Source organism: Sinocyclocheilus rhinocerous, unplaced genomic scaffold, assembly GCF_001515625.1.
Source record: "Sinocyclocheilus rhinocerous isolate Xijiao unplaced genomic scaffold, SAMN03320098_v1.1 scaffold216, whole genome shotgun sequence".
Classification (NCBI taxonomy): domain Eukaryota; kingdom Metazoa; phylum Chordata; class Actinopteri; order Cypriniformes; family Cyprinidae; genus Sinocyclocheilus; species Sinocyclocheilus rhinocerous.
In genome coordinates this window covers 30,788-57,451 of record NW_015661078.1, presented here as the reverse complement: position 1 = coordinate 57,451, position 26,664 = coordinate 30,788, and the positions used below count along the sequence as shown (strand labels likewise).

At 37.3% G+C, this 26,664-nt stretch overlaps 1 protein-coding gene across 1 annotated transcript in view; it reads left to right on the top strand.

Moving 5' to 3' along the window:
• LOC107726253 (2-oxoisovalerate dehydrogenase subunit beta, mitochondrial) overlaps positions 1–26,664 on the top strand; it is a 76,990-nt gene extending 50,326 nt beyond the window's left edge. Inside the window, exons 9-10 of the mRNA XM_016535783.1 lie at positions 15,698–15,784; positions 26,522–26,664. Coding sequence (XP_016391269.1) covers positions 15,698–15,784; positions 26,522–26,662 — 228 coding nt within the window. The 3' untranslated portion in view covers positions 26,663–26,664. The remainder of the gene's footprint in view (positions 1–15,697; positions 15,785–26,521) is intronic.

Below are 26,664 nucleotides of genomic sequence, written 5' to 3'. Positions count from 1 at the left end.
GGCGGATTGCGGGGGTATGAGGATCACGATGCCGGCTCAACATCATGATGTCTATCAGCCGTCGGCCCAACCCTAGTTTACCAACCCTAAACTTTTGAGGTGTACATTTCAAGAAATTTGTACTTTGCATTTGTCATGGATAATTTCTGATCACAGTTACATTTTAATTTTTTGCTGTTTTCCCTCACAAGCACAATTATAATTTTTGTAATTACATACAATTATGCATGTGAATATTTAAATCTTCTTTTCTTAAATAAAGAATTTTATTAATGAAAACTAGGGATGCACCGATACCACTTTTTCCAGTACTCGCCCGATACTTTTATTTTTGGTACTTGCAGATACCGAGTACCGATACCAATATTTTCATTGCATTTGTAAATTTTTTAAATATTGGGTGCAGAAACCAAAAGAGTATGTATAATATTAGTTGGTTAACTTCATTTATCAAATAGATACAGTCAAACCAAAATTTATTCAGACACCTTCAACATTTCACCCATTATCACAGTTTATTCGCTATAGTTTAGAAAATGGTAATAAAATATGACAAGAACTCAGAGTTAAACTGTGTCAGAACAAATTCAGCTTGATAATGTAACCTCAACTTCAGTTTTTTTCCCAGACTCGGTCTGAATAATTTTTGGTCCCAAATTTGTATCAATTTTACTGGTAGTCCACTGTATGAAGAATTTTGGGATATATAATATATCACAGTTTAGTTTATTTTGCTATCCTCACTTTAAATAAATGAACTATAGTGTCCTAGTAAAAAAAATATCAAAAATTATATCTGGTCTCTGAATAATTTTTGGTTTGACTGTATATCCTTCTGTTATTTTCACACTTAATTATGCCCATTAAAATGTATTTTACAAGTTTTTGTTACTTTCACTGTTAATTTTTTTTCTCTCTATGGTAGCCTACATCATCTTTAATTTAATAGCATTAGAGCTGCTCCATTGCAGCGGCTTAGTACTGTAATCACGCGATTTCACACCAGCAGATTAACTCGTGTTAATAACGTGCAGAACGTGGTGACGGTCATTTTGTGAGGCGCTCACAGAAGGAAACCCTGAGAGGGTTCACCCATAAATGAAATAATCGTTTACTCAACCTGATGCCATTTTAATGTGAAAAAACATTATTTCCCTTCTTCCGTGAAACTAAAAGGATTCTCTTTTTCACATAAATAAAGTAGAAGGTGGTTTAGGGACAGAATCACAAAAATACAACAAAAGCACTCCCAAGATTCGACCACTATATTCCCAGTATTGGTTATTGTTGTTGTACATTGGCTATTAATTTAGCTAGTATTGTTCTTTTGGAAAAATATATTGGTTTGCATGGAATTGGCTGTAATGTTATGTTGTTCGTTCTTTTCCATGCAATTGCAAAGAATGGAGACTGAAAAATTAATGCTGTAAAAGGGATGCAAAAGCACCCAAAAAAAAAAAAGAATCATTAAAGTAGTCCATACAACTTGTGTGCTAAATTTTCTGAAGTTATATTTTTACTGTTTGTAAATGTTTTTTTTTTTTAGTTAACCAGTATTTGCCAATATTTTATTACTCATTTTTATTTACCAATGTGATTTATTGTCATTTTTTTTCTCTCTCAACAATGCAATTAGTTTTAATTCATTTTATTGGCATTTATTCTTATATCAAAAATTTATTTTATTTTCTTGCAATAACTTAAGTTCTTGCAATTACTGTACTTTGAGCACTCCAAAAATAAAGGTTCAGCTTGAATGTGTGAGTGTGTGTGTGTGTGTTTTAATTTTTAAACATTCATTTACCAAATAAATATAGGACTGAATAAATGAAGCGAGGTCTTGTTAAGCTGTTTATTGACATTCAGCATTCTGCCTGAAGCAGTTTGTTTGCCCTTGTGCTTCTGGATTCCCTTCTCTTCAGCTCTTTAGTGTTCAGCTCTGAAGGTGTTTATGGTGTGTTTTTGATCTTTCTGGTTGGTGGCCTGTTTTGAAGGATAAAGCCAGGTCAGGTCAGGCCTTCCTGAGTTGGCAGAATCGACTTTAATTGGACTCTCTGGCTTGTTTGGAGTGGTTTCGGTCTGAGGTCTCCCCTGGCGTTCAGGCATCATGTTGGGCAGCTCTGAGCGAGGCCCTGTCGCTCTGATATGCGTGTGCACGAATTACGCTCCAGCCTTCAGTTTCCCATGCACGTTAATAATGGTTTGACATGTTAAAGCGCTGATTAGGAATTCAGGCTGTGCTTGAAGCCCATTCATCATGTAGATCACATGATGTTTGTGACTTATGTCCATGTGGCGGCCTCTGATTACAGATTCACAAAAACATTTGAAAAAAACTAACAAAATCTATATTGTGGGGAGGATGTGTAAATGTTCTCTTCATGTAATGTCTTAGATATTTGGTTAGGCAGCTTGCGGGCAGCTATTGTCATCCTGCTTTCGCCATTTATAGAACAAGTGCAGCTGAAGACTAGTGGCGGGACTAATCAACTAGTCTTCTGCTTTCTCACTGGAACCCATTGACCTCAAATGCAGCGATTGTCCAGCGGTACCCCTGGCACAGCGCAGGCCTCATTATGCAGGGTGTGTATGGGAACAGCAGTAAACATGACATTTCCCTGTAGCGAGCGGCCCGTCCTAATCATAGCTCTGCTGCACAATATGCAGTAAAAGAGCCGCCACTGCGGGACACTGAGCAAAGGGCAGAGAGGATGTGAACCCCTCATCTGAATCTGCATCTGACCTTTATTGTGCTCTTGTGCAATATTGCATGCAGTGTTGGGGGTTACTTTTAACAGTAATGCATTATAATTAGGGTTGTGACGGTGATGAAATGTTCCCACCGGTTAATCGACGTGTGATAACAGCGGTAATACCGGTGTAACCGGGGGGTGGGGGGCTTGTGTTCATTAGAGTTTTAAATAGCTTTTAAATGTCCGTGCGCATTTTACTTTCACTTTTAAATTAGCGGCAATTTGGCGTCAGTTGCTTGAATGGACAGCAAAACAGTACAACGACAAACTCACTTATACTAAACGTATACATTTTATTAACAAAACAAATAAAAATACACCATGCTATAGGCCTAATATAAAATAACAAAAAACTTACACAAAGTTTAAATATAAAAAAACCCTGAAAGTCTGCAAACACAGTAGAACCAAATAAATAAGAAACATAGAAACGTGAACATAGAACGTTTATTAGCAAAACGAAAGGTGGAGGCACCGCATACACTTCGATGTAAATTAAAATAAATAAATTACAAACAAAAAAAAAACTTCCAAAATCACCTTAGATAAACGGCAAAAGTCAACAGGCTTTTCAAAATCCGAAATATCGCTAAACAGCCGCTTTGGCATTCCATTTCGAAACCAAATCTTCCGTCATCGTCTGGTCTGTCTCACCTCACTCTTCTAGTCAGTCAGCTCTCCTCACTCGCTTCAGTTTTAATTGTAGTGTCTGTTCTCTTACTGAACTTAATTATTTTTATTACTATAAAAAATCAAAACGACGGTGCCGTGGAGGGCAAGTGACGTAACCGGTGTTGCAGCTTAACACCGGTAACACCGTAAACACCGACTATCGCAGCAAGCCTAATTACAATATTGCATTACTTCATAAAAAAGTAACTAATTGCATTACTTGGTTACTTTTTATGGAAAGTAATCCATTGTTACTTTTGGGTTATTTACTGCGTTTTGTCACATGGGCTGGGCTTGCTTATTTGTTTTTTTTAATAACAAAAAGTTATTTTAACTGTAAAGGCCCTTTCTTACCAAGTGAAATTAAAAAGCCTCAGGCTGAATGAAGTGCCTCTGCCTCTGTACCTCACTCCCAATTCAACTCCCAATCAACACGGGACAGGAGAGCTGTCAGTGAATAAATGAGAAAACAAAGTAACTTCCGTTACTTATTTGAAAAAGTAACTCAGGTATTTCATTGTAAATTTAAAAGTAATGTGTTACTTTACTAGTTTCTTGGAAAAGTAATCTGATTGCATAACTGGTGTTACTTGTAATGCGTGACCCCCAACATTGATTTCATGTTTATTGAACAGATAGTTGAGACTCGAAAATCTGATGGATGGATCAGTGTAAAATAGCTGTTATACAGACACACCTAGGTCACTATGATTTACACGATAGACAGAATCGTGATATGGACTGGTGTTTGTGATTATTAAAGCATAAAAATGCTCTTTAGCGTCCTATAAAATACACACACACACAGAAACTCAAAGGTCTACACTACAGCCTGTCAATATGAACGTTTGGTGCAACTTGAAGGAATTGTAACATATATTATTGTTGAACAGTAGAATGTACTTCTCAAAATAAGTGATAAGAATAAAATTATTAAAACATTATTTTTAAGGATTAAAAAAATTTGAAGGAATTGTAACATATATTATTGTTGAACAGTAGAATGTACTTCTCAAAATAAGTGATAAGAATAAAATTATTAAAACATTATTTTTAAGGATTAAAAAAAAAAATTTACATTAAACTTATGTTGTGCAGTGCAAAAATAAACAGATTTGTTACATTTTCATTTGATTATATTAAAACTTTTTAACGATTTATCATATTTAATTACCTTTGTTTTTGGTAATAAATTTGTATTAAATATCAATTAATCAAACCTAACAGTAACATTTATAATCATAAATATATTTTCACATTGAATCTTCAAATGTTTAAACAACATAAAGCCATTATTTGGTATTTTAAATGTTTGTTTGCAACTTTTAATCACCATGTAACTTTCAGTTTTCACTTTAATTTTGGTTAAAGTTTTACTAGTTTTATGTGTTTTGTCACTTTTATTAGTTGTTGTTTTTTCTGTTTATATAGTATTTATGAATGTTTAGGTCCTCATATGGCTTGTTAACTGAGGGGTGTTACAGAGTATTTGTTAAATATAGCTAACGAAATATATATTGTGTGTTTGATTGGTCCAGACGCTACAATTCATTCGATTGATGTTATTGTATTTGTTATTTTAGTACTACACCTTTAAATGAAAACGAGAAATGTTGCCTTGGCAACTAGCCAAAATAAGTTTAAAGTTTTTTTTTTTATATATATTTTTTATTTTATTTCAGTGAATGTTTATTTTATTTTAAGTAACAGAAATGTTTTTCATGGTTTCAGTTAACTGTAATAACCCTGGGCACATGTTGGAAGTAAAAAGTGCTGTGAATGTCATTTCATGTTGACTTGTATTATATGACAGACAAAAGTGACAGAATACATTAAGAGTAATTATCTTTAATGGTAAATATTCAGTGTGAACTGTAATAACTTTCTGTAGTACTTTTAGACCGTTTAATGTCAGAAGCTTCTCTGATCTTTCCGTAGCTGTGTAATATCCTTTTCAAATGCACTGCTAATAAAAACCATTTAATCATCATTATGATCCCTTGTGCGTTAAGAGAGCTGTGTTTCGGCAAGGCTTTTACATAAAGACTTCAGACGTTGTGTGTAATTTTTGCTCCCTGAGTAACGTGATTATTTTGGGCTATTGGATAGCTGTTGTGCAACTGCCTATATTTGAGACCGTATTGCTGTCACTGCGGTCATTTTACATTATGGAGCCCATTTAGGAGACGAAGATGATGAAAGGGACTGCTAAAGCAGTGGTTCTCAACTGGTTTTGCTTCAGAACCCAGAAAAATCTTGGGCATCTAAATACGGTGCCAGAATTGTTTATCATAGAAAAATTCACTAAATAAATCAAACATGATTTCTTTAGGACTATCATGAACTGTGAAGCCCCAACAATACACAAAACTATTAGCATGGACATAAATTTCAGCAAATTTTCACTTTTGGATGAACTGTTCCCCAAGATGTAGATGAGTTTGTTTCTTCATCAGATTTGGAGAAATGTAGCATTGCATCAGTGTCTCCGCAGTGGGTGCCGTCAGAATGAGAGTCCAAACAGCTGATAAAAACATCACAATAATCCACAAGTAATCCACTCCACTCTAGTCCATCAGTTAACGTCTTGTGAAAAGCTGTGTTTGTAAGAAACAAATTCATAATTATTATTATTATTATTTATTTTTTTAAATACATTTTAAAACATTGTTTCCAGCTAAAATACAAGCCTGTAATCCATAATAATGCTTCCTCCAGTGAAAATGTGGTCTGGTCTGAATCAGGAGAGAAATCTGCACAGATCAAGCAGCGTTTACAAGCCAAAACAGCTCTAAACAGATATGTGGCTGGATTTTGATGTGAGAGACAACAGGAGATGGACTTTTTCACTGGAGGAAGTGTTATTATAGTGTATTATGGATTATGTAATTCTGGCCAAAAGTAGGGTTGTGACGGTGAGGAAATTTTCTCACCGGTTAATCGACGTGTGACAACACCGGTAATACCAGTATCACCGCAGGGGTGGGGCATTCCCTCTATTTTCCTTGCTTACCTTCGCGTTTAAATAGCTTGTAAAAGCGGTGTGCGCATTTTACTTTCACTTTCAAAAGTGGCAATTCGGAGCAAAGCAATTGTTGGTTTTTAGTTAGTTTGAATTTTCCCTCTTTTCCTCGCTTTCCTTCGCTTCAATTATTTTTATTACTATAAAAAATCAAAACGACGGTGGGGGTCGGTGACGCGGTGGGCAAGTGACGTAACCGGTGTTGCGGCTAAACACCGGTATCACCGTCAGCACCGTCTATCGCGGCAAGCCTAGCCAAAAGCAATGGTTTGAAGTTAAATCGTCTTAATGATGGATTTGTTTCTTACAAACACGCAGCTTTTCACTTCACCAGACATTAACTGATGGACTGGAGTGCTGTGGATTACTTGTGGATTATTCTGATGTTTTTATCAGCTGTTTGGACTCTCATTCTGACGGCACCCATTCACTGCAGAGCATCCATTGGTGAGCAAGTGATGCAATGCTACATTTCTCCAAATCTGTTCCAATGAAGAAACAAACTAATCTACATGTTGAATGTTCAGAAGGTGAGGACATTTTCAGCAAATTTTCATATTTGGGTAAACTATTCCTTTAAAGTCTCATAAGAATGTAAATGACATGTCCCGTGTAAAGAGAGAGTCTGAGCATCCAAGAAAAGCCTGCTCTCTGTATTCATCATGTGTCGCGTCTCGGGTCAGGCACTGTTGGAAATGAGTGCGTTGAACTGCTGGTGTTAAGAGGTCAGCTGTAAATAAGCAGTTAGATGACAGCGCTGACCACTAGCTCAGTCCTTTTTTAGAAGGACTTCGTTCTGAATCCGAGAGGCAGTGAGAAACATTCATCTGTCTGGGATCCATATGCACAACACATTGGACAATAAAACCGTCATCCGCGCCGCAGGCCGTAGTTAATGTCAACACATTAGCTTCTCATTAAGTTGTCTCTTCAGTTCATGAAGACAGAGACGTGTTTTAAAATGCCACTGGAACCTCATAAAGACAAAATAGGATGACTTCATTTTGGACCTGTTTGTGCTCCTAGTTTTTCTTCCTTGAGTTGTTTTTCCTGGTCAGTTGAAGGCTGTTTTGACAGACAGGGTGTGTGAGAGAGCAGGGAATTGGGTTGCAGGTGGCAGTGGGATACTAAAGGATGTTTTGTGAAGCTAACCAAGCAAACCAACACATACATTACTGTTTAAAACTTTGGGGTTAATTAAATTGGTCAAAAGTGACAGCAAAGACATTTATAATGTTACAAACGATTTCGGTCTCAAATGCTGTTCTTGTGGAGTTTTTGTTCATTAAAGAATACTGAAAAATGGAAATACATGATATATAGTATATATATAATAAGAAATGTTTCTTGAGCGGCAAATCAGCATATTCGAATGATTTCTGAAGATCATGTGACACTGAAGACTGGAGTAATGATGCTGAAAATACAGCTTTGATCACAGATATAAATTACATTTTAACATGTATTCAAACAGAAATCCGTTTTTTTAAATTGCAATAATATTTCAGAATATTACTGTATTTTTGATCAAATAAATGCAGCCTTGGTGAGCAGAAGAGACTTCTTTCAAAAGCATCAAAAATCTTACTAACATCAAACTTTTAAATGCTACACTCATATTTTCTAAATGACCCAATGAAGTAAAAGTGGTTGTTGTGTGGCTGTTATTTGGTGTCTGCTCTGAGGCATCTACAGCGACCCTGAAAAGTATTTGCACACTTACGTCACATTTAAATGGGTCACAACACACTTTTGTTGTATTATTTTACTTATAAGTCCACTTAGAATTTCAGTCATTTGAATCAACACCCACTGCTGTGATTGGCTAATATCATTGCAGTAGGAAAAACACCTCTGTCATGACGCGTGTAGATCTGTCTCACCGTCATATTATTCAACCTCATAGCATCCATTAATGGTGTCATTTGTCATTAGCGTTTCCAGTACGTCACATTGGCATTTCTGGAAAACCACCAAGCATTTCTCCAGCCGGCACCGGAGACTCTCACTAGTGACGTTCTGTCCCGGGATACAGTAATAACAGTCGGTTGTTTGTGTCTGAACTATCTGTGGGTATGTGCTGTGCCTCTTCAGGATTTTCCTTGACTCTCTGTTAACTCCGCAGATGACCGGGTTGACCGGGTTAGGTAGTGCCACCATTACTTTGACTAGACTCGTTTAACTCAGGGGTTAGCGTATAGAAAGCTACATTTCCTCTTGTGCTCCCTGGTGAACTTTCATTATGGATTTTGACCTTTTTACCTTCTTGACCTTATTTTGCCAAATAAAAGTTGGTGGTTTGAGATCTGCCAGCGTCCAATCCAACATAACAGAGTTAAATCAATAGCAAGAGTCTGATTCCCAAAACCCCCACAGTATCAAATAAGATCCTGCTTTATTATACTGTATGCATTAGAAATGCAACAATACAGTTAGGCCATGGTTCAATGCATACCTCGTTTTTTTAACCACGGTTTTCAGTTCGACAAAAAACTCACTTCTGTACACTGGAGAAAACCATGGATTATCATATGTCTACTTCAAATTTCTTTTGAGAGAAGTATTATTTTTTTCCCTATTTTTTACCCAAAAATAGGATGGATCGGCCATTATTGAGCACTATAAACACATTTAGTGTCCGTTTCATTCATACTGGTAGCCAGAGGGCGCCCTCACGCAGAAACTCCACATATGCCTCACAGAAGTAATAGAAGTGATGACTTTACAGGAAATCCCTAAAATGGACAAAGACATCCAGTTATCGCTGCGACTGAATAAAAAGAAGATGGAAACACTTGAACTGATCAAACATTAAGACAATAAACACTCGACTACAACAATGTATAGTTTATCTCTGTTCTTCAAGCCATCTCGGGTATTTTCATAATAATTAAGTATATTTAAAATTCATTGCTAATCGACATTGCCTTTATGACAGTATAGAATATAGAATATATTTTCTGCCTCATTCTGTGATAAGAAGCCACATCAGATCACAAAAGGAAGTTATTTCAAAATTTGACTGATGTTGTGGAGTAAAAATGTGTTATTTTGTTTTTATTTTCAGTTTTCATTTTAATTTTAGTTTAATTTTTTGTTATTTTATGTGTTTTTGTCATTTTTGTTCCTCTCATAAACAAAACAAATTGTACCTGCTCCGGACTTTGAATGCTAGTTTATTTTAAGGTTTGAAACATTCTTGTATATAAACGCACAAAATCTGAACTGGGACAGACTGCAATTTAAAACACAACACAACAATCAGTGATCATATATTGTCCTTTTCTATGGTCACTTTTCTCTTTAGGGTCAAATACTCGCATGACAGAGCAACAGTTGCTGAGCAAGATTGTTAAACCATCACCATGTTTATATCTAGCTACCTGAAGTACATCTGGTTTAATAGCACAGACATTTGAAGCAAAATCTATCACCCCCTTGAGTACTGAGCTTTGTAATGCAAGTTAAATATGTTCAGCAAACAGATCACCTGCAGTGTGCTGGCCAAGTGTTCTGCAGTAATATACTTCAGTCAAATATGTTCATGGTCTAAAGATGAATCTAGTCACTGCATTTCCTCACGAGGTCTGTCTTAAAAATCATTTAAATTTCAACAATAAAAACAGTTAATAACAATAAAATGTGTGCAGTGTGGGACAGCCGTAAAAAAATTCCTCGGTCACACCCCTGCATACTTGCTGTCTTATCAAAATCTCACACCCTTGCTAGCACACAGTCTCAAGATTCTGCCGCTGTGCCCGTCTCAGTCCGCTGGCATCTGAGGCATCAGAAGCAGTATCAGTGACTCTTGACGTATGACCAACTTGGTTATGAGGTGTGGAATTATTTTTAAATCATTCATTATTCTTCATTTAACTGTCAAGTTCAAAGTAATCACAGGGAAAGTGTTTTACTCAGCACTCAAATACAGGCTCCAAAAGGAATTTTTTTTTTGCCAATGAACCATTTTGAATTCCCCATTCCCCATTTAAAGAGAATTAAAAAAATTGTAAAGAACCTTTTTTCACTATAAAGAACCTTTTGTGGAATGGAAGGACTCCATTGATGTTAAAAGTTCTTCATGGAACCATCCGTGCCAATAAAGAACCTTTATTTGAAGGAAGGACACAGTGGTGGTTTCACAGGGTTTCAGGGTTTAAACCTGCAACCTCTGCTTTACTAGAGATTTACCCACTAATCCACACCAGCCCAAGGATGTTGGACTGGCAGTGCTGGTCTTAGACTTCGAAGGGCTGTAAGGAAAACAGGAGGCCCCTGTCAGTGTGTTCATAAAAGCCCCAAAATGACCCTCAACCCCTAAAACTGTTCTTTCAGAGCAGTTTTACGGTCAACAAACAACAGTGAGAAGAAACCGTACAAGTACAAAAGAAAAAAGATACAAATTAACTAAACGATTTAGCCTACTACACTTAATAACCTATTATACAGAAGTTGAAAACACTGCATAGTCTTCACCATATTAATTAAATATACACTGATTCTTATTAAAATCACAAAAGTTGAGTGAAGAGCAGTGAATGGTTCTCTCGGTTTTTTTGGTTGTTTAATTAACATTGAAGGGCACATCAGATGCCCATTTTCCACAAGTTGGTATGAATCTTTAGGGTCTTCATGAAATTTCTGTAACACACTTTGGTAAAAATTCCTCAATGGTCGTGTAAAACAACACCCTTTTTACCTTGTCAAAAACAGCTCTGTTCACAGTGAGCCGTTTCAGTGCATGTCTCTTTAAATACTAATGAGCTACTGCTCACTATTGAACACTGGTGTATTCGGTGGCATCAAAAACCAAACAAATCCACTGCGTCCTCAGTGGCTCTGATGTCGGGAGAAAAGGAAGACTGTGTCACACCACAAGCTTGAGCTTTGCGTCAGTGTAACTTCATCATCACTGCAGCTGCAGACTCGCGAGAGCGTTTGTACAGCATCACAGCAGCGGCTCCAAAGCTACATATTTCTTTACAAAGACAACTATAAATTTGTTTTTAGAAGTTGGTCAGTTATAAACGTGAAAGTTTTAAAGTCTTGAAAGATTCGCATGTAAGTGGTAAACAACAAAAACAGCTTTGATCATGTTGTTTCATTCATTCTTCGATATAGAATGTGCTGTTTATAATGTTTTTGTTGTTGTTGTTGTTTTTATTTAATACACCATACTTTAACCCAAACTGAATAATTAAAAACAAGTTTAAATGAGAAAAACTTCTATACATATTTTTGATTCTTCATTTTCTTTTCTGACATACTCCAGTTCTGGTTAAAACACACTAGACATGCTTATTTTGTAAATTTTTAGCACTTTTTGTGTGAAATCATTTATTTTGCCCATCAAAAGTGTGCTGTCACATTAATTGAGCGTGAGCAGTGCAGCAAAAATAGACTAAATGCAGAGACCATCTCTTCAGTGCAGCTCACGCGACGCTCCTGCTCCCGGTGTGAATGCACTCATTTGTTATCATGGACGCTGAAAAAAAATATGCGCTGCTCACGCTTGCGGTGTGAAAACGGCCTTATGTTCACTTTTACATCCAACTACAAAACACCTGCATTGCTAACGAGACATTGTTGTCGCTACAGCTGCTTGAGCGCGGAGAAAATGGTGGACAGTGTACAACTGGCTAAGGGCGGAGATATGCTAGTACGGGACAGTCCGTCAGCAGTCGTGGGCGGGGCCTTAGCAATATGATGTCATACTGCTTTGAAAATCAAAATAGCTTGATAATTGAGACTGTTTGGGTTTTTTGGGAATTGAAAAAAAGAGTGAATGGATTTTTATCATTGTTGGGTGGTTGTGTCCACACTGCTGAGACAAAATGTATATGCAAATACCATGTAAAAGTGAATTTCGCATCCGATGTCCCCTTTAAGTGATGGAGACAGCAGCAGGTTTATTGGCTGCTGTGACTTTAAAGGAGTCCTATTATGCTCTTTTACAAAGTCTTGATTTTGTTTTGGGGGTGTACTAGAACAGGCTCTCATACTAGGTTGTTCGAAAAACACATTATTTTTCACATTTTACATTATTACAACACCTTTCTCCCCTAGTGTTGGGTCGTTCTTGAACGATTCGTTCATTTTGAACGAATCTTTAATGTGACTCGGGAAGAACGAGTCGTCTCGGGGAGTGATTCGTTCAGTCGCGCATGCGCAACATCCTATAGGTTCTGTACACAGTCTAAGGTTCTGTACTGGAATTAGTCAAGTAGTTCACCTGTTTCGAGTCTTCGGGTTCATCACGTGACAGCCCCATAAGTTTAACCAATGCCGTCTGAGCCGGAAAGAGAATTGATTAGTTCATCTCTCGAGTCTTCGGGTTTTTCGAGTCGTTCGTTCATCACGTGACAGCCCCATAAGCTTAACCTATGCAGTCTGAGCCGGAAAGAGACTTAATAATAATAACCAACTCTTTATTACCTCTCGTCCCATTCGTCGATCTTTGTGATATCACAAATCCCGGAAAATGTGCGTTGTAGTCCAAACGAGTCGTTCGTTGTAGTTTTTGAAAAGTGATTTCTGTTAAATAAAATATCTCCTTTTGAAGTGGACTTTGAGCTTTGTAACTTTGCAGATCTTTTTTATGCTCAAACAGCAACATTACAGACTAACTAAAGTTGAAAAAGTGAAAAAGCATAATAGGACCCCTTTAAGAACAAATGCACTGATCTTATATACTGATAAACATTTGATTACTATCCCAACCGTTTATATTCACTTAACTCTTTCCCCGCCAGTGTATTTTTTTTTTTTGAAGTTGCGAGCCACTCCAGCGTTTTTGATCATTTTCATAAATGTTTAATGGCTCCCAGAATATTTTGTTGTATGAATGATGCCTAGAATTAACATTTTGATTACAACAGTCAGCACACACGGCTCACACATTGAAGGCAGTGGATGTTGCAGGTGAAGTTTCTTCTGTGTCTTTGTGAAGCTCCAGAGAAACACGCTAAACTTCCAGCTCAATATCCAGACCTCATCACATTCTTCTCAACAGATGCACAACCATGGCTTCTCGAGGCTTTTATATAAGTACTCAGATTACAGAACAAACCAGAATCTTTCGGCAGGAAATGCCTGATCACCAGCGCATGGATGAGTTCTATTATAATTAGCTGTTTTGCACCTGTTTTTCTCCTTTGAAGAGCTGACTTTGCAGCACGATCTGTCAGTTTAATGTCTCGTAGAATCTGACGATTAGTCAGTGCTCCACAGATGCGACCTGCTGTTTATTTTGAAACAGAACAGAATTTTTTTTGACTGAAGTCATAATGACCATTGGCACTGAGGTATGAACATCAAACAAAATTCATAATCAGCAGCAAATGGTGTTTTCAGTCTGCACTAATTAATAAACGCAGTGGCCACATGTTCAAATACATGATCTGCGGTGCTCATGTGGATAATAGGTATGTGTACATGCACAAAACGTGTACGTTCCCTTGGAACTGGAATCATGGCGGAATATCATGTGAAGTCCACTTCGCAGGGCATTTACGGTCGAATAAGACAACGCTTGAATGCTGCTGCCTAAACAAGAGACCTCCTTACTGAAGTGAAAGTGTTGACTGGTGTTGAAAATTGAAAAGTGTTGAAAGGCTGGTGACAATATCTCGCGAACGTGGCAGTGGATCTCCACCAAATTCGGGGGATCCCTTCAGCTCGAGGAGCCCTCTCGAACACCGCCCTCCATGTGTCGGCAGCCCCCCGGGATTGCCAGATCAGTCGACGCCCGACCGCAAATTTAACCGCCCATAACTCCCGGACCCCGGGGGCTATCAACGCGGGGGTGGTCTCATTCGAAAGGGGGCCTCAAGATGTACACTCGATTCGGCGTTCGAGAGGGTTCCTCGAGCTGACGGGATCCCCCGAATTTGGTGCGGATCCGCCGCGCCGTTACGGAGATATGGCCGTTCAAAGTTTCAATGGTATTCCATACACTTAAGCTTTAAAGTGTTTCATCCAGGTCGCCAGTAGCAAACAATGGAGTGCGCTCTGCTGGACAAACTACGTAATTACACCATTTACAAGCATTTTATCTGCGTTTTATGTTCTGTAAAAAAAAATTTCATATCGGTGGCATATTGGCGGCATATTCGCCGATACCGATATATCTGCGACAGGCTCATATCGGCCGATAAAATCAGCAAAAAGATATATCGGTCGGACTCTACTAATTTTCATCAGTCCCAATAAATCCAATCTGATTTAAGATTCTGAAAGTTCCTAAACCGTTTCATTCCCATATTCATTTTCATGTGCATTTTTGTATTCTGAATAAAACTATTACTATTTTAAGCAAATAAAAATTCCGTAAATATTAATTCTCATTCACTGACCAGTTTATAAGATGTAATATTCATATGCATGTTGTTAATAAGGTATTTTTTGAAACTGATTGAGTGGATAGTCTTATACAAGCATTTGCATGCTTAGTTTTTTCTCCTTGATCAAATTATTTCAGGTCTACACCATCCCTGTCAATCCAGTCTAAATTTAATTCAGATCGAGCTCAGTCAGAACGATTGAGGTCTTTACATTAAGGAATATCAATTCGATTGAGCTATCAATCCGATTGCCAGTGGATTATTTAGGTGTATGTAATGTAGATAATCCGGCTTGCAAGATTTCCAGATTTCACCGACAGGAAGGTTTTGGTTTTCTTTGTTTGAATGTGACATTTTGACACTCTAAAGACCTCACCTTTCATTGATTGGAATTGGGAATGTCCTGAGCTGGAATTAAACTCTGGTTGCATAAACCATATGAAACCAATGTTTTGCAAATGTGGTACCTACATACAATGTGCTGCAATTCAGCACAATTCAGGCTGTGTAGTATGAAATGTGAAAGCAGAGTTAAGATTTAGGACTGTAAATGTGCATTTTTGCCTGATTTGAAAATGAAACTCTGTCTTTGCCTGTAAGTTTTGCTGCCTTCCTGAAGCTCAAACACTAGAGCAATGGTGCTAGCAACACCAAGGTCATGGGTTCAATTCCCAGGGAAAGCAAGAACTGATGAAATTTGTACTTAAATAAAGTGCAAGTTGCTTTGGATAAAAGCGTATGCCAAAAATATACGTGTAAATGTACGCTTTTGATTTCAGGGGCTGGAATTCAGAGGCAAAATTACAATATTGCCCAACAAACACAACATATTGAGGCTTGTGCATGTTTCCACATCTCTTTTTGAGTAAAAATAGACTTATAAATAGCTTGTGTTCTCTCTCTTCCAGTCGGTGGTGAAGACGGGTCGGCTGCTCGTCAGTCATGAGGCTCCGGTGACTGGAGGATTCGCAGCTGAGATCAGCTCTACGGTTCAGGTAAGAATCAGATGCCAAGTATAATCAATTTCACACACACAAACAAGCACAACGAAATCACTTCACACTATTAAGCGGCTGTGTTATGAACATGCAAAACTGTATCGCACGCGTGCTACAGTGGTAAATTTATTCATCGCACAGACCAGTTTTTTCATAGCACGTGCGCATATATGTCGCACTGTACAGCCCTGGGTGGGTATAATGATTTATAGATTGACCAGTACTGATTATCTTTTTATGTTCAAGTGTTCAAAAATTGTGGTGCAGAAGCTTTTTATTTCTGTTCATTTTCTGCTTTTTGACACTGTATCTAAATAATGGTTGGACTTTAAAACATCTGTATGCTCTCATGCTACATCATCAACCATCAAAACTCAATTCCAGTACTCATGAACGCTAGTACAGACTTATTAAAGTACCTGGATGTGTTCTTGATATTGACGATGCATCAAATGTGGACTTGAGAGAATCAAACCATTAGGAATCCATCAAAAGTCATCGTGGGTGGTCCACGTATGGAAGCCTGTAAGCTTTAAACTTCTCGTTCTCACTTAAGAAATTCCCGCTGCAACCTCACAAAAACGTGACAACTCGTGAAAGTAAATATTTGTCACTTTATTCAACATTATTTTAATAAAGTGTTAAAGACCTGGAGAAAGCCTGCAATATTTAATATTGGCATAATAAAGAATCTAAACATTGACAAAGCATAGTAATACTAAATACATGCAGTAAAATAAAGATATAAAATAAATATCAAAATAATGCCTATAATAATATGAAATAATGTTTTATTAGGTTAGGACATTGTTTGTGATGTTATTCTGTATTCATCATGCATTTGCTACTACTAATAATTAGGGCTGTCATAAAAAATGCGAATTTCGAATATTCGTCGCAAAGGGTCTGAATACTTAGGACCATGTTATATTTCAGTTTTTCTTTTTTAATAAATTTGCAAAAATGTCAACAATTCTGTGTTTTTCTGTCAATATGGGGTGCTGTGTGTACATTAATGAGGAAAAAAAATTAACTTAAATGATTTTAGCAAATGGCTGCAATATAACAAAGAGTGAAAAATTTAAGGGGGTCTGAATACTTTCCGTACCCACTGTAATTCGAATTTTGATAATATTTAAGTGGAAAATTCGAATTTAGTTTTTCAGTCATTTTGAGAGCCCTACTAATAATGTGCTCGGACGGTCAGTTCAGTAACAAGATCACAGCGCATCTCAATTCTCACAAAGATGTGTCCTCGCTTCCTTCCGAGTTTGTTCTGGCAAGACCGGTCTTCACAAAGATGCAAGTCCATTCATTGCATTCGTGGAATTCAGAAACAGTCTTAAGAACTAGTCTGATCAACTAGCAGTTAGGCATGGGTAATCAGTCTTATTTTTTGGATTCAAATTAGACCAGTTTATGTAACTGACTTAAAAAAAAAAAAAATAGATGAGAACTTGATCAAAAGTGAGACTGAGTCAAATAATTTAATATCTGTAGTCATTTGCATAAAATGCTTAGACTAGACTGACATCATCGATCTTTAAAATACTAAACTAGTCCATAAGAACCCTGATCCAGACTTCTGTTTTCAAGCCAACTAGTGTAATTTAGCTTTGAGAAATCAGCTGAAATCGACCAAACTCAGACATTAAACTGATGCTCTAAGTGTGAAAACAAGCCTGTTTTGTAGTGGAATGAACAGAGGAAACAGTTTAAAGATTCTTATAATTTATTTAAAATAGGAATCTTTTGTAACATTATAAGTGTCTTTACTGTCATTTTTGATCGAGTTAATGCATCCATGCTGAGTTCAAGTACATACTGACCTCGAGCTTTTGAACAGTGGTGCTCACATTCATGAGCGTCTCGGGCCTCGGCGAGCTCGTGCTGATGGTGGAAATTTTATCAAGAGATTGGTCCATGCATAGATGCAGGGCTGGTCTTTAAACACAAACATCAGTCATGTTTCCATTGACGTCAAAGTTTGTTGAAGCACCTGTGAGCGGGGTGGACACGCTGGGCGCTGATGAGTCAGCTGGACGTGCACAGATAATGGCACTGAACAGAAAAGATGCTAAAAAAGGCTGTTAGCCACACTGTGGTTAACCTGAGCTGTGGTCAAGCTACTGACGTCTGCGATAACGGCAGCTAATGTATCTGCCCTCCACCAAAACACCCAGGGCCCAACAAAACACACACGACATTCTGCAGTCTAGTGTCACAATACCAACATTTCAGTAGTCTGTACCAAAACCAGTGAGATTTCACAGTTCTCAGTGCCAATTTCAGTACCGTAGCGGGTACAGAAACATACCATATAATGCAATAAACATCAAGCACTGAAAGCACACAACATATCAGTTCTAGCTTTACTAACTTGACATCGCAGCCTATTTATCATCAAACCAGTAAACCAAAAATAAAAAATAACATGGCTCGATTTAAATTCCATTAAATAATTGTCTGAAAGGTTTCATTTTACATGGATATTGGGACATGAGTGAAGTACAAGCTTGCACAATAAATAATAGTTTAGCAACCAAACATTACATTGTGAATATGGAAACATTTGGATCCACACGAGAGGTACATGAGCCCGTGTTTTGCGGGCTGCTTTTCCAATAATGATTACAATATTGAGTTATTCCACTGCACTACACTTGTTTTCTTTCCAAATCCTCACATCTCATCACATATTTTTATTTATTTATTTGTTTTCAGGGGATCTATTTGTGTATATTTTTACTTACATGTTTATATTAGTTTTACTTTCCTCCTTTCTTTAACTTTTAATCCTTAATCTTATTCACATCCTTGTAAAGTATGGAAAACGCTGTAGATCATGTGTAGTTTTACTTTTCAAAATAACAGAAATCATTAATTATGTATGTTTTTTTTATTTAAATGGCAGTAAATGCAGTGGTCTGTTGTTGGTCAATTAGACATGGTCTGTGTGTTCGTACATAAATGTTTTATCTTGTGGGTTTCCGTTTTTATCTCTCCTCACATTTAACTTTTACACAGTTTAAGGTAAGACACGTCAAGTTTGTGTAATGAATTTCATACACGCCGGTAGTTTCAGCTTCACTTTAAATATTTTTATACTTGTGACTCTCAAAAATGCAGTTTTCACATAGCAACACCTTAGCAAACGCATAGGTAAGGTGTTAAAAACCACCCAAAACTCCCTAGGAAGGGTAACCGCATAGAAACGTCCTACCAGATGCCCTCAACAGCTTCTTTTCAGAGGCAAACACCACTCACGATTTCTGCAGAAATGATAAAAGTCTAGTTATTCATTCACAGTAGAGACACAATCATGCAGCCGAGATGCTGGAATCATTGAGCAGAGGATCTTACAGAAGCTGAGACTGTGACAGCGTACTGTTATTCCTGGAGCAGATCTCTGTGTTCCTGGACAACTCCATGGAATAGTTGGGATAATATTCAATATCATCTGTCTCGCTCTGTGTCTGTGTGTGTGTATGAATAAAGCAGCAAGATTCCTCTGGAAAGTAAACGTGTGTGTGTGTGTGAGGTGTGAAGGGGTTTGTGGGTAATGTTCTCCTCTAGTGTCGTGTCTCTTTATTATGCAGGCATGTTTTAGACAGTATCTGATCATGTGTGTTTGCAGATGAGTTGAATTGGCTCCTTTTCAGTTCATTAATTTGAAAACTCAATGAAAAAATTTTTAAAACTCAATCTGTCTATTTCTAAATGTATTTTATAACTCATCTTGTAAATGATTAATCCATGCATGTTTAATTCTTTGACCTCATAATGTTTAATCAAAATGTCATAACTGGATTTTCCAGTAAACATCAGACTTCTCTTTTGTGACGTATGCAAGACTTCTCCAATCATTTAGTCTGCTTAAACCCCGCTCCTTTCTTACAATCAGCTGTAAGCCCGCGTTCATTTCTGAGCCACGCCCACAGCTCAACAGCCAATCAACAACCGATGCACAGAACCAACTCCCGCCCTACACTTATTTTCTTTAATAATCCGTTTCACATGTATGTCACTATGCGGATGAAAACATGTCTCTACTTCTGTTACATTGCGACTTAAACGCAAGGTTTTTTTAATGCCCATTTATTCTGTTATATTGAATGATAAATTTTTCATGTAAACTAACTTAAATACTGTCCAAACAATTAGCAGCCATTAGAAGCAGATGCTAATTTTGCAAAACTGCATCTCAAAACTTACATTTACATTTAGTCATTTAACAGACGCTTTTATCCAAAGCAACTTACAAATGAGGACAGTAGAAGCAATAAAAACAAACAAAAGAGCAACAATATGTAAGTGCAAATGACAAGTCTCAGTTAGCCTAACACAGTACACGTAGCAAGGTATTTATATATATATATATATATATATTTAAAACTCAATCTGTCTATTTCTAAATGTATTTTATAACTCATCTTGTAAATGATTAATCCATGCATGTTTAATTCTTTGACCTCATAATGTTTAATCAAAATGTCATAACTGGATTTTCCAGTAAACATCAGACTTCTCTTTTGTGACGTATGCAAGACTTCTCCAATCATTTAGTCTGCTTAAACCCCGCTCCTTTCTTACAATCAGCTGTAAGCCCGCGTTCATTTCTGAGCCACGCCCACAGCTCAACAGCCAATCAACAACCGATGCACAGAACCAACTCCCGCCCTACACTTATTTTCTTTAATAATCCGTTTCACATGTATGTCACTATGCGGATGAAAACATGTCTCTACTTCTGTTACATTGCGACTTAAACGCAAGGTTTTTTTAATGCCCATTTATTCTGTTATATTGAATGATAAATTTTTCATGTAAACTAACTTAAATACTGTCCAAACAATTAGCAGCCATTAGAAGCAGATGCTAATTTTGCAAAACTGCATCTCAAAACTTACATTTACATTTAGTCATTTAACAGACGCTTTTATCCAAAGCAACTTACAAATGAGGACAGTAGAAGCAATAAAAACAAACAAAAGAGCAACAATATGTAAGTGCAAATGACAAGTCTCAGTTACTCTCTCTCTCTCCACGTAGCAAGGTATTTATATATATATATATATATATATAATTCACGGTTCAGTTCGATAAGACACAGTGGTGTCACGGTTCGGTACAGGGGTAATTGGTTACGTCGCAATGTTGGAAATATTTCTGTTTTAAACCATGAAGGCGAGCCAATGGATATCACACAAGCAACATGCAAACTTTGTGCAAGAGTTACGCCGGTGAACATCTTAATCTCAGTCAATTCGCTATACAGAAAGTGAAAGTAAAAACGGAATGAAGGAGCTTTCGGCATCTGATGCCGCAAATTCTCTCAGAGACAACAAGAGACGAATCTACTTCCACATATGCTGTTAACGGTATATAGCTAACATTTTTTTTTTTAAATTCCATTAACATTCCAACAACAAGCCTAATCTTTTGTTATCCTCGCAGCGCGTCAGTTATGCGGTAATATTGCGGGGCAAATTAATTGTAATTTTAATTTAATAATAAAAGTAACTTCATAATAATAATAGGCCTAATAAAAATGTAACGGGCCTACATTAATTGGAGATGCCAAATCCTCTTAATATTGCCAATAATTGATGTTTTTGACAATATTTCTGGCTATCGTCGATACAAGTTCATCGTCTTTCGACGCAACCCAGGACGGGGAGGTTATCGCGGGGCCGTCCTCTATGCCACTGGGCAGACAGCACGTTGCCTGTTACGTCGTTTGGGCTTCATTGTTGAGCGCAGTGGCACTGAGAACATTATATTTCACACACTTTAAGCTCTTTTATTTTCCATATGTAATAGGATTAGTCCAACGAATCATTTTATGCGAGCAGCTACTGGTAGCCAGTGCTGATTGATGAACAGAGGTGTGACGTGTATGTTTGCTGGTAAGATGTGTATGACAGTTTGTGGTGTGGCAAATTGTGCACTGAGGTTTGTAATTTTATTAATGAAGAATGTGGCAAAGTCGTCAGCTGTTAAGAGTTGATGAAGGAAGGGGGAGGAGGAGGACAAAGGAGGGATAACTAGGGGAGTACCATCCCCAGGAAAGGTTGAGAGCAGCACATCTAATTCTTACACGAAGGTACCTAGTGGTCCTGGGGGTCGATAAACAACTATAAAATGGATTTTAAGAGGGTGGGTAATAGTGGCAGAATGTGATTCAAAGGAGCTGTTGATACTCAAGAGATGGCAAAGGATTAAACTTCCAATCATTAGAGATAAGCAGACCAGTACCTCCACCTCTTCCAGTCAGACGGGGGGAGTGGGAAAAGAGAAATTACCGTAGGATTGCGCTGCCTACAGTGTGTGATGCGTGGTTTGCGAGTGGTAGTGATAGTAGGGGACCTTACTATCAACACATAGTAAGAATTGGTTATAAAAACTGAAAACAGAAGGGAAACAAGTAGTAGGAAAGAGAATGATTCAAAAGTGATACTTATGTGATACTTATGTCCCTTGCCGGTGTCCCTGCTCGGTAGAGTCGAACGGTAGAGTCGATGGTCTTTACACTCTTCGGACTTCACACGAGGGCTGCCGCGGTATACTAAGCTTTTTATATTCGTCTAACAAAACTAAAATTGAATTCAGCTGAACACACTTTCCTGTTTATCACAACAAATGGCCGAGCAAGCGCACGACACTGACAAGGTACGCGATACAGTACGAGACCAAATGCGATTTCAGCACGTCTCCACACAGTAAACAAAACAAGCGTTTCCTAGCAACTTCTACCACATAAATAAAGCAAAGCATATTGACAGCAAAATCAGTGGAAATAGGAGCACACTTCCACCAACTGAAAGTTAATTAATTAAATGTGTGTGGGTGTATATATATATATATATATATAATTTATTGTTTTCAGCGTCATTCCATTTGTATGCAATTCTACATTCTGATTTCTGCTTCAGTTCATATTTAGGAATTGTGATTTAACACATAAATCATTTCTGAATGTCACTCTACCCTGATTTGCAGAAGCTCATGGGTGAAAAGCATGAGGAATATACAGTTCTGATGTTTGTTCCTTTGCTGAGATGATTTGATGGCTGTGCTCTCAGTGACAGTGAAGTCTTCTAAAATGCTCTAACGCCGACCGGGTTATCAAGAGAAAAATAGCATGAAGTTCAGAATAATTGTCTAAAAATGGTCTTTGAGATCAGCGTTTCAGATTGATGTGTCATGTACGGTTTTTAAAGGGAACCAAAGGATCTGAGTGACTCAGAGGAGCTTCTGTAACCGTGTCAGTGAATTTGAGTGACTTCTGGAGAAGATGTACTGCTTTTACTTCTTCAGTTAACAGCCTGGAAGTTATAGTATGTGTCCCAGAACTAAATGATTTCCATACTTAATTTTTATCACTAATGGCACGTCATAAACAGCCTCATTGATGTTGACTTTGGATATCATGTGGTAACATGTGGTAAACATGATAAATTCATTGGCACTGAACCTCATGTCAGTGGATTTTCTGCTTTCTTTGAGTGTGAATGTCTGAATGTTTTATCAACTACCATGAAAAAGTTTGGGGTCAGTAAGTTTTTTTTATTTTTATTTTTTTATAAAGAAACTAATACTTTTTTTCATCAACGACACATTAAATTGATCAAAAGTGACAACAAATACATTTATAATGTTAAAATATTTCTATTTCAAATAAATGCTGTTAATTTAAACTTTCAAAGACCACAAAATATGAATATGAAGCAGCACAACTGTTTTCATTTTATTGATAATCAGAAATATTTCTTGAGCAGCAAATCAGCATATTAGAATGATTTCTGAAGATCATGTGACACTGAAGACTGGAGTAATGATGCTGAAAATACAGCTTTGATCACAGAAATCAATTACATTTTACAACATATTCACATTGAAAACAGTCATTTTAAATTGGAATAATGTTTCACAATTTATTTTTGATGACATCCATATATGTGCGCAGTGGCCCTTACAAGTATTTAGACACTTAAGCCATATGTACAAATAAATGAATCATCACATTATATAGCAAATTATGAACGCAAATAGCATTTAACTCATGTTTTTAATTTGAGCCTTTGATACAGAACTGTCTAGTTATCTTTACTAAGTTAATGATATAATGATGCACTTCTCATATGTTGGTGAAACTGAAGTAATTGTCCTGCTTTTTCAGTCCTCATGCATTGGCTTGACTGCACTTCTCTGTTCTCCTGATTTTCCAGTAAAAGTATTTAGAGGTTTCTGCTTTTGCTCTTCTCGTGATCCAGGTTGGCAGGTGCACTCCTCCACTTTGGGACTAAAAAAATGAATGACCCAAAATTACCCCAGACTATAAAACTGAGGCCAATTCACTAAATATGTATTGCGGTGATTCAGTTGCCCCCAAATGTGCCCCCCCCCGACCCATAAAGTATAACACACAGTGTGATGTGTTGCTTTAGCTGATGTTAGATTGGTTTGCTGTATGTTTACATTTGTGAACTACTACTAAACTACTTTTATGCTGCTTTTCAAATAACATCCTCCATTATCCAAGCCATGATGGTAAAAGAGAAGATAAAAATCACAGATGAACAAATGTAAATGCTAAAAACATCAAAAGTTTGAGAGCACATTGTTGTGAATGCATTGCATCTAATTTTAACTGCTGTCTTATCAGCTGATGTCCTGATGTGTCCTTTCCTGGAGTCCATTTCCAGTCATTACAAACCGCACGCTTCAGATTCAGATTCATCCCGTGTAGATAAAACTATTTCTGAGCAGCAGAAGCACTAGGTTCGTCATGCCACATCAAATCCCAAAGCGGTAATTATGTGTAGCGGAGCAGCAGGATGCCAGGCTGGTTGTGACCGCTGAGCGGCGGGCCGGACTCGAGCATCCAGGACCTGCAGAGCCTTTCCTGACATCTCTCCTCAGAGCTGGAACTGCCTCCCGATGCAAATCTGAAACACATTTCTTTTGTTTATACAGGCCATCATGTAAGGCAAGCACAAAGCCCTTTTAATGAAGCGTGACGCTCTTTTGTAGCCACTTCAGAAAACGCCAGCAGACGAAGGAGTTCGCCCAAAGTGTGACTTGTTTCACACTTAGCTCATGCACTTTCCGTGTTCGGATTTGAATAGGGAGCGTCCATTAAGAGTTGGAGGTGTCTTCATAGACCGTAGATTTCAGATTTTATTAGACTCTTTTAATGTTTTTCTGATGCACAAATTTTAAAGGTTCTGTGCAAATAAGTGTTTTTTTTTTGTGTGTGTTTTGTCATTTGGCAGTTGGGTTTGTTCAGCTTCCATTTGGGGCTTGATGCCTTATTTTATTGTCCTCCAAATCTGCTCTAGAAGCTTAAATAGAAACCAACTGCTCGTTGGGGTCACGACTGAGGAAAAAAATTCTGATTTTTCCATTTGTTGCTGTTGATCATGTCGCTCTTGATTTTGGACACCGTAATAGTTTTCTTGTTCCTCCATATTCAGGTCATGTTCTTAAGTTCAACATTGGCTTTGACTATGTCTGGGTAAATCTTCCCTCGACAAAAACCCAATAGGATTTTTCCATTGGCATTTGGATTATTGCATACAAAAATCTCTGTGACCAACAAAAGTCTATGATTCTTACATGTTTTGTTCATCACGGTAATACACAAATGAACAAAACTTTCATTAGTTTTGAAGCCTAAATATAATCACCAGAAGTAAAAAGCCAAACATAGTCTATAAACAAAATACATTACAGTCACATGACTTAAATGTCATCACCATAAAGCTTCTGATCACTCTTTCAGTAATGAAAGTTTGAGTTAGAATAGTTTCCAAAAGTGTGATTATAAACACAATGAGGCTGTGAAAGCGTACGGTGTGATGACGTTAATGTACCGACAACCTCTATAGACACATTTAGACACTTGTTAGCAACCGCCTTACTCAAGACACGTAGAAGCTTTTGAAAAAATTCACAAGGTGGTATTACTGATTTATTTTATGTTGTAGAAAAAACATGAATATATATTGTGCTAACCAGAGACCTTATTTTAGACATTTAACCAAAAACCCATTGACTTCGGAATGATGGAACTAGAAGTTTTTGGGTTATGGTCTACAGAAGTACGTCAAATCTGCAGCCACTCTATTTAGCTTATTTTCCTCTGATCAACAGAAAAGTACTCTTTAAAGCAATAATCCACACACACACACACACACACACACACACACACACACACAAGTCGTCATTTACCCACCCTCACGTCGTTCCAAAGACTTGATGAAACCTTCTGTCCCTCCATTGAAAGTCTATTATACCAAAACATTCACGTTTCAATACATTGTAAAGTTTATAAAGACATCGAATCGAGTGGTTTAGTCGGTTGCTTGATGTGCAAGACCAAACCTGTTGGTTCTTTCACATCAAGCAAGCACGTTTGAGCTTCTGTTTACCATATTTGATGAACTCTATATATATGTGCGTTGATCTAGGTTCATATGTGAGAAAAAGCCTAAATTAAATCTCTTCGTCATGTAAAGTGTTGTGTGATTGTTTGAATTTCATGATCTCTGTATGAACTTTTTAAAGCATCGGTTGAATAGAATTTTCATCTCTTTAATGTTTCATAACTTTAATGTCAGATCTCTACAATTTGAAAATAGTTGATTTCTTAAGTATTTGACACATTTTTTTGTATAGGTTTATGTGTATGGTACAAACTGTTGATGGAGCTGACTGTGTTTTCTGCAGGAGGAGTGTTTCCTCAACTTGGAGGCTCCCATCAGCAGGGTTTGTGGGTATGATACGCCCTTCCCTCACATCTTTGAGCCCTTCTACATCCCTGACAAGTGGAAGTGCTTTGAGGCTGTGAAGCGTATGATCAACTTCTAAAG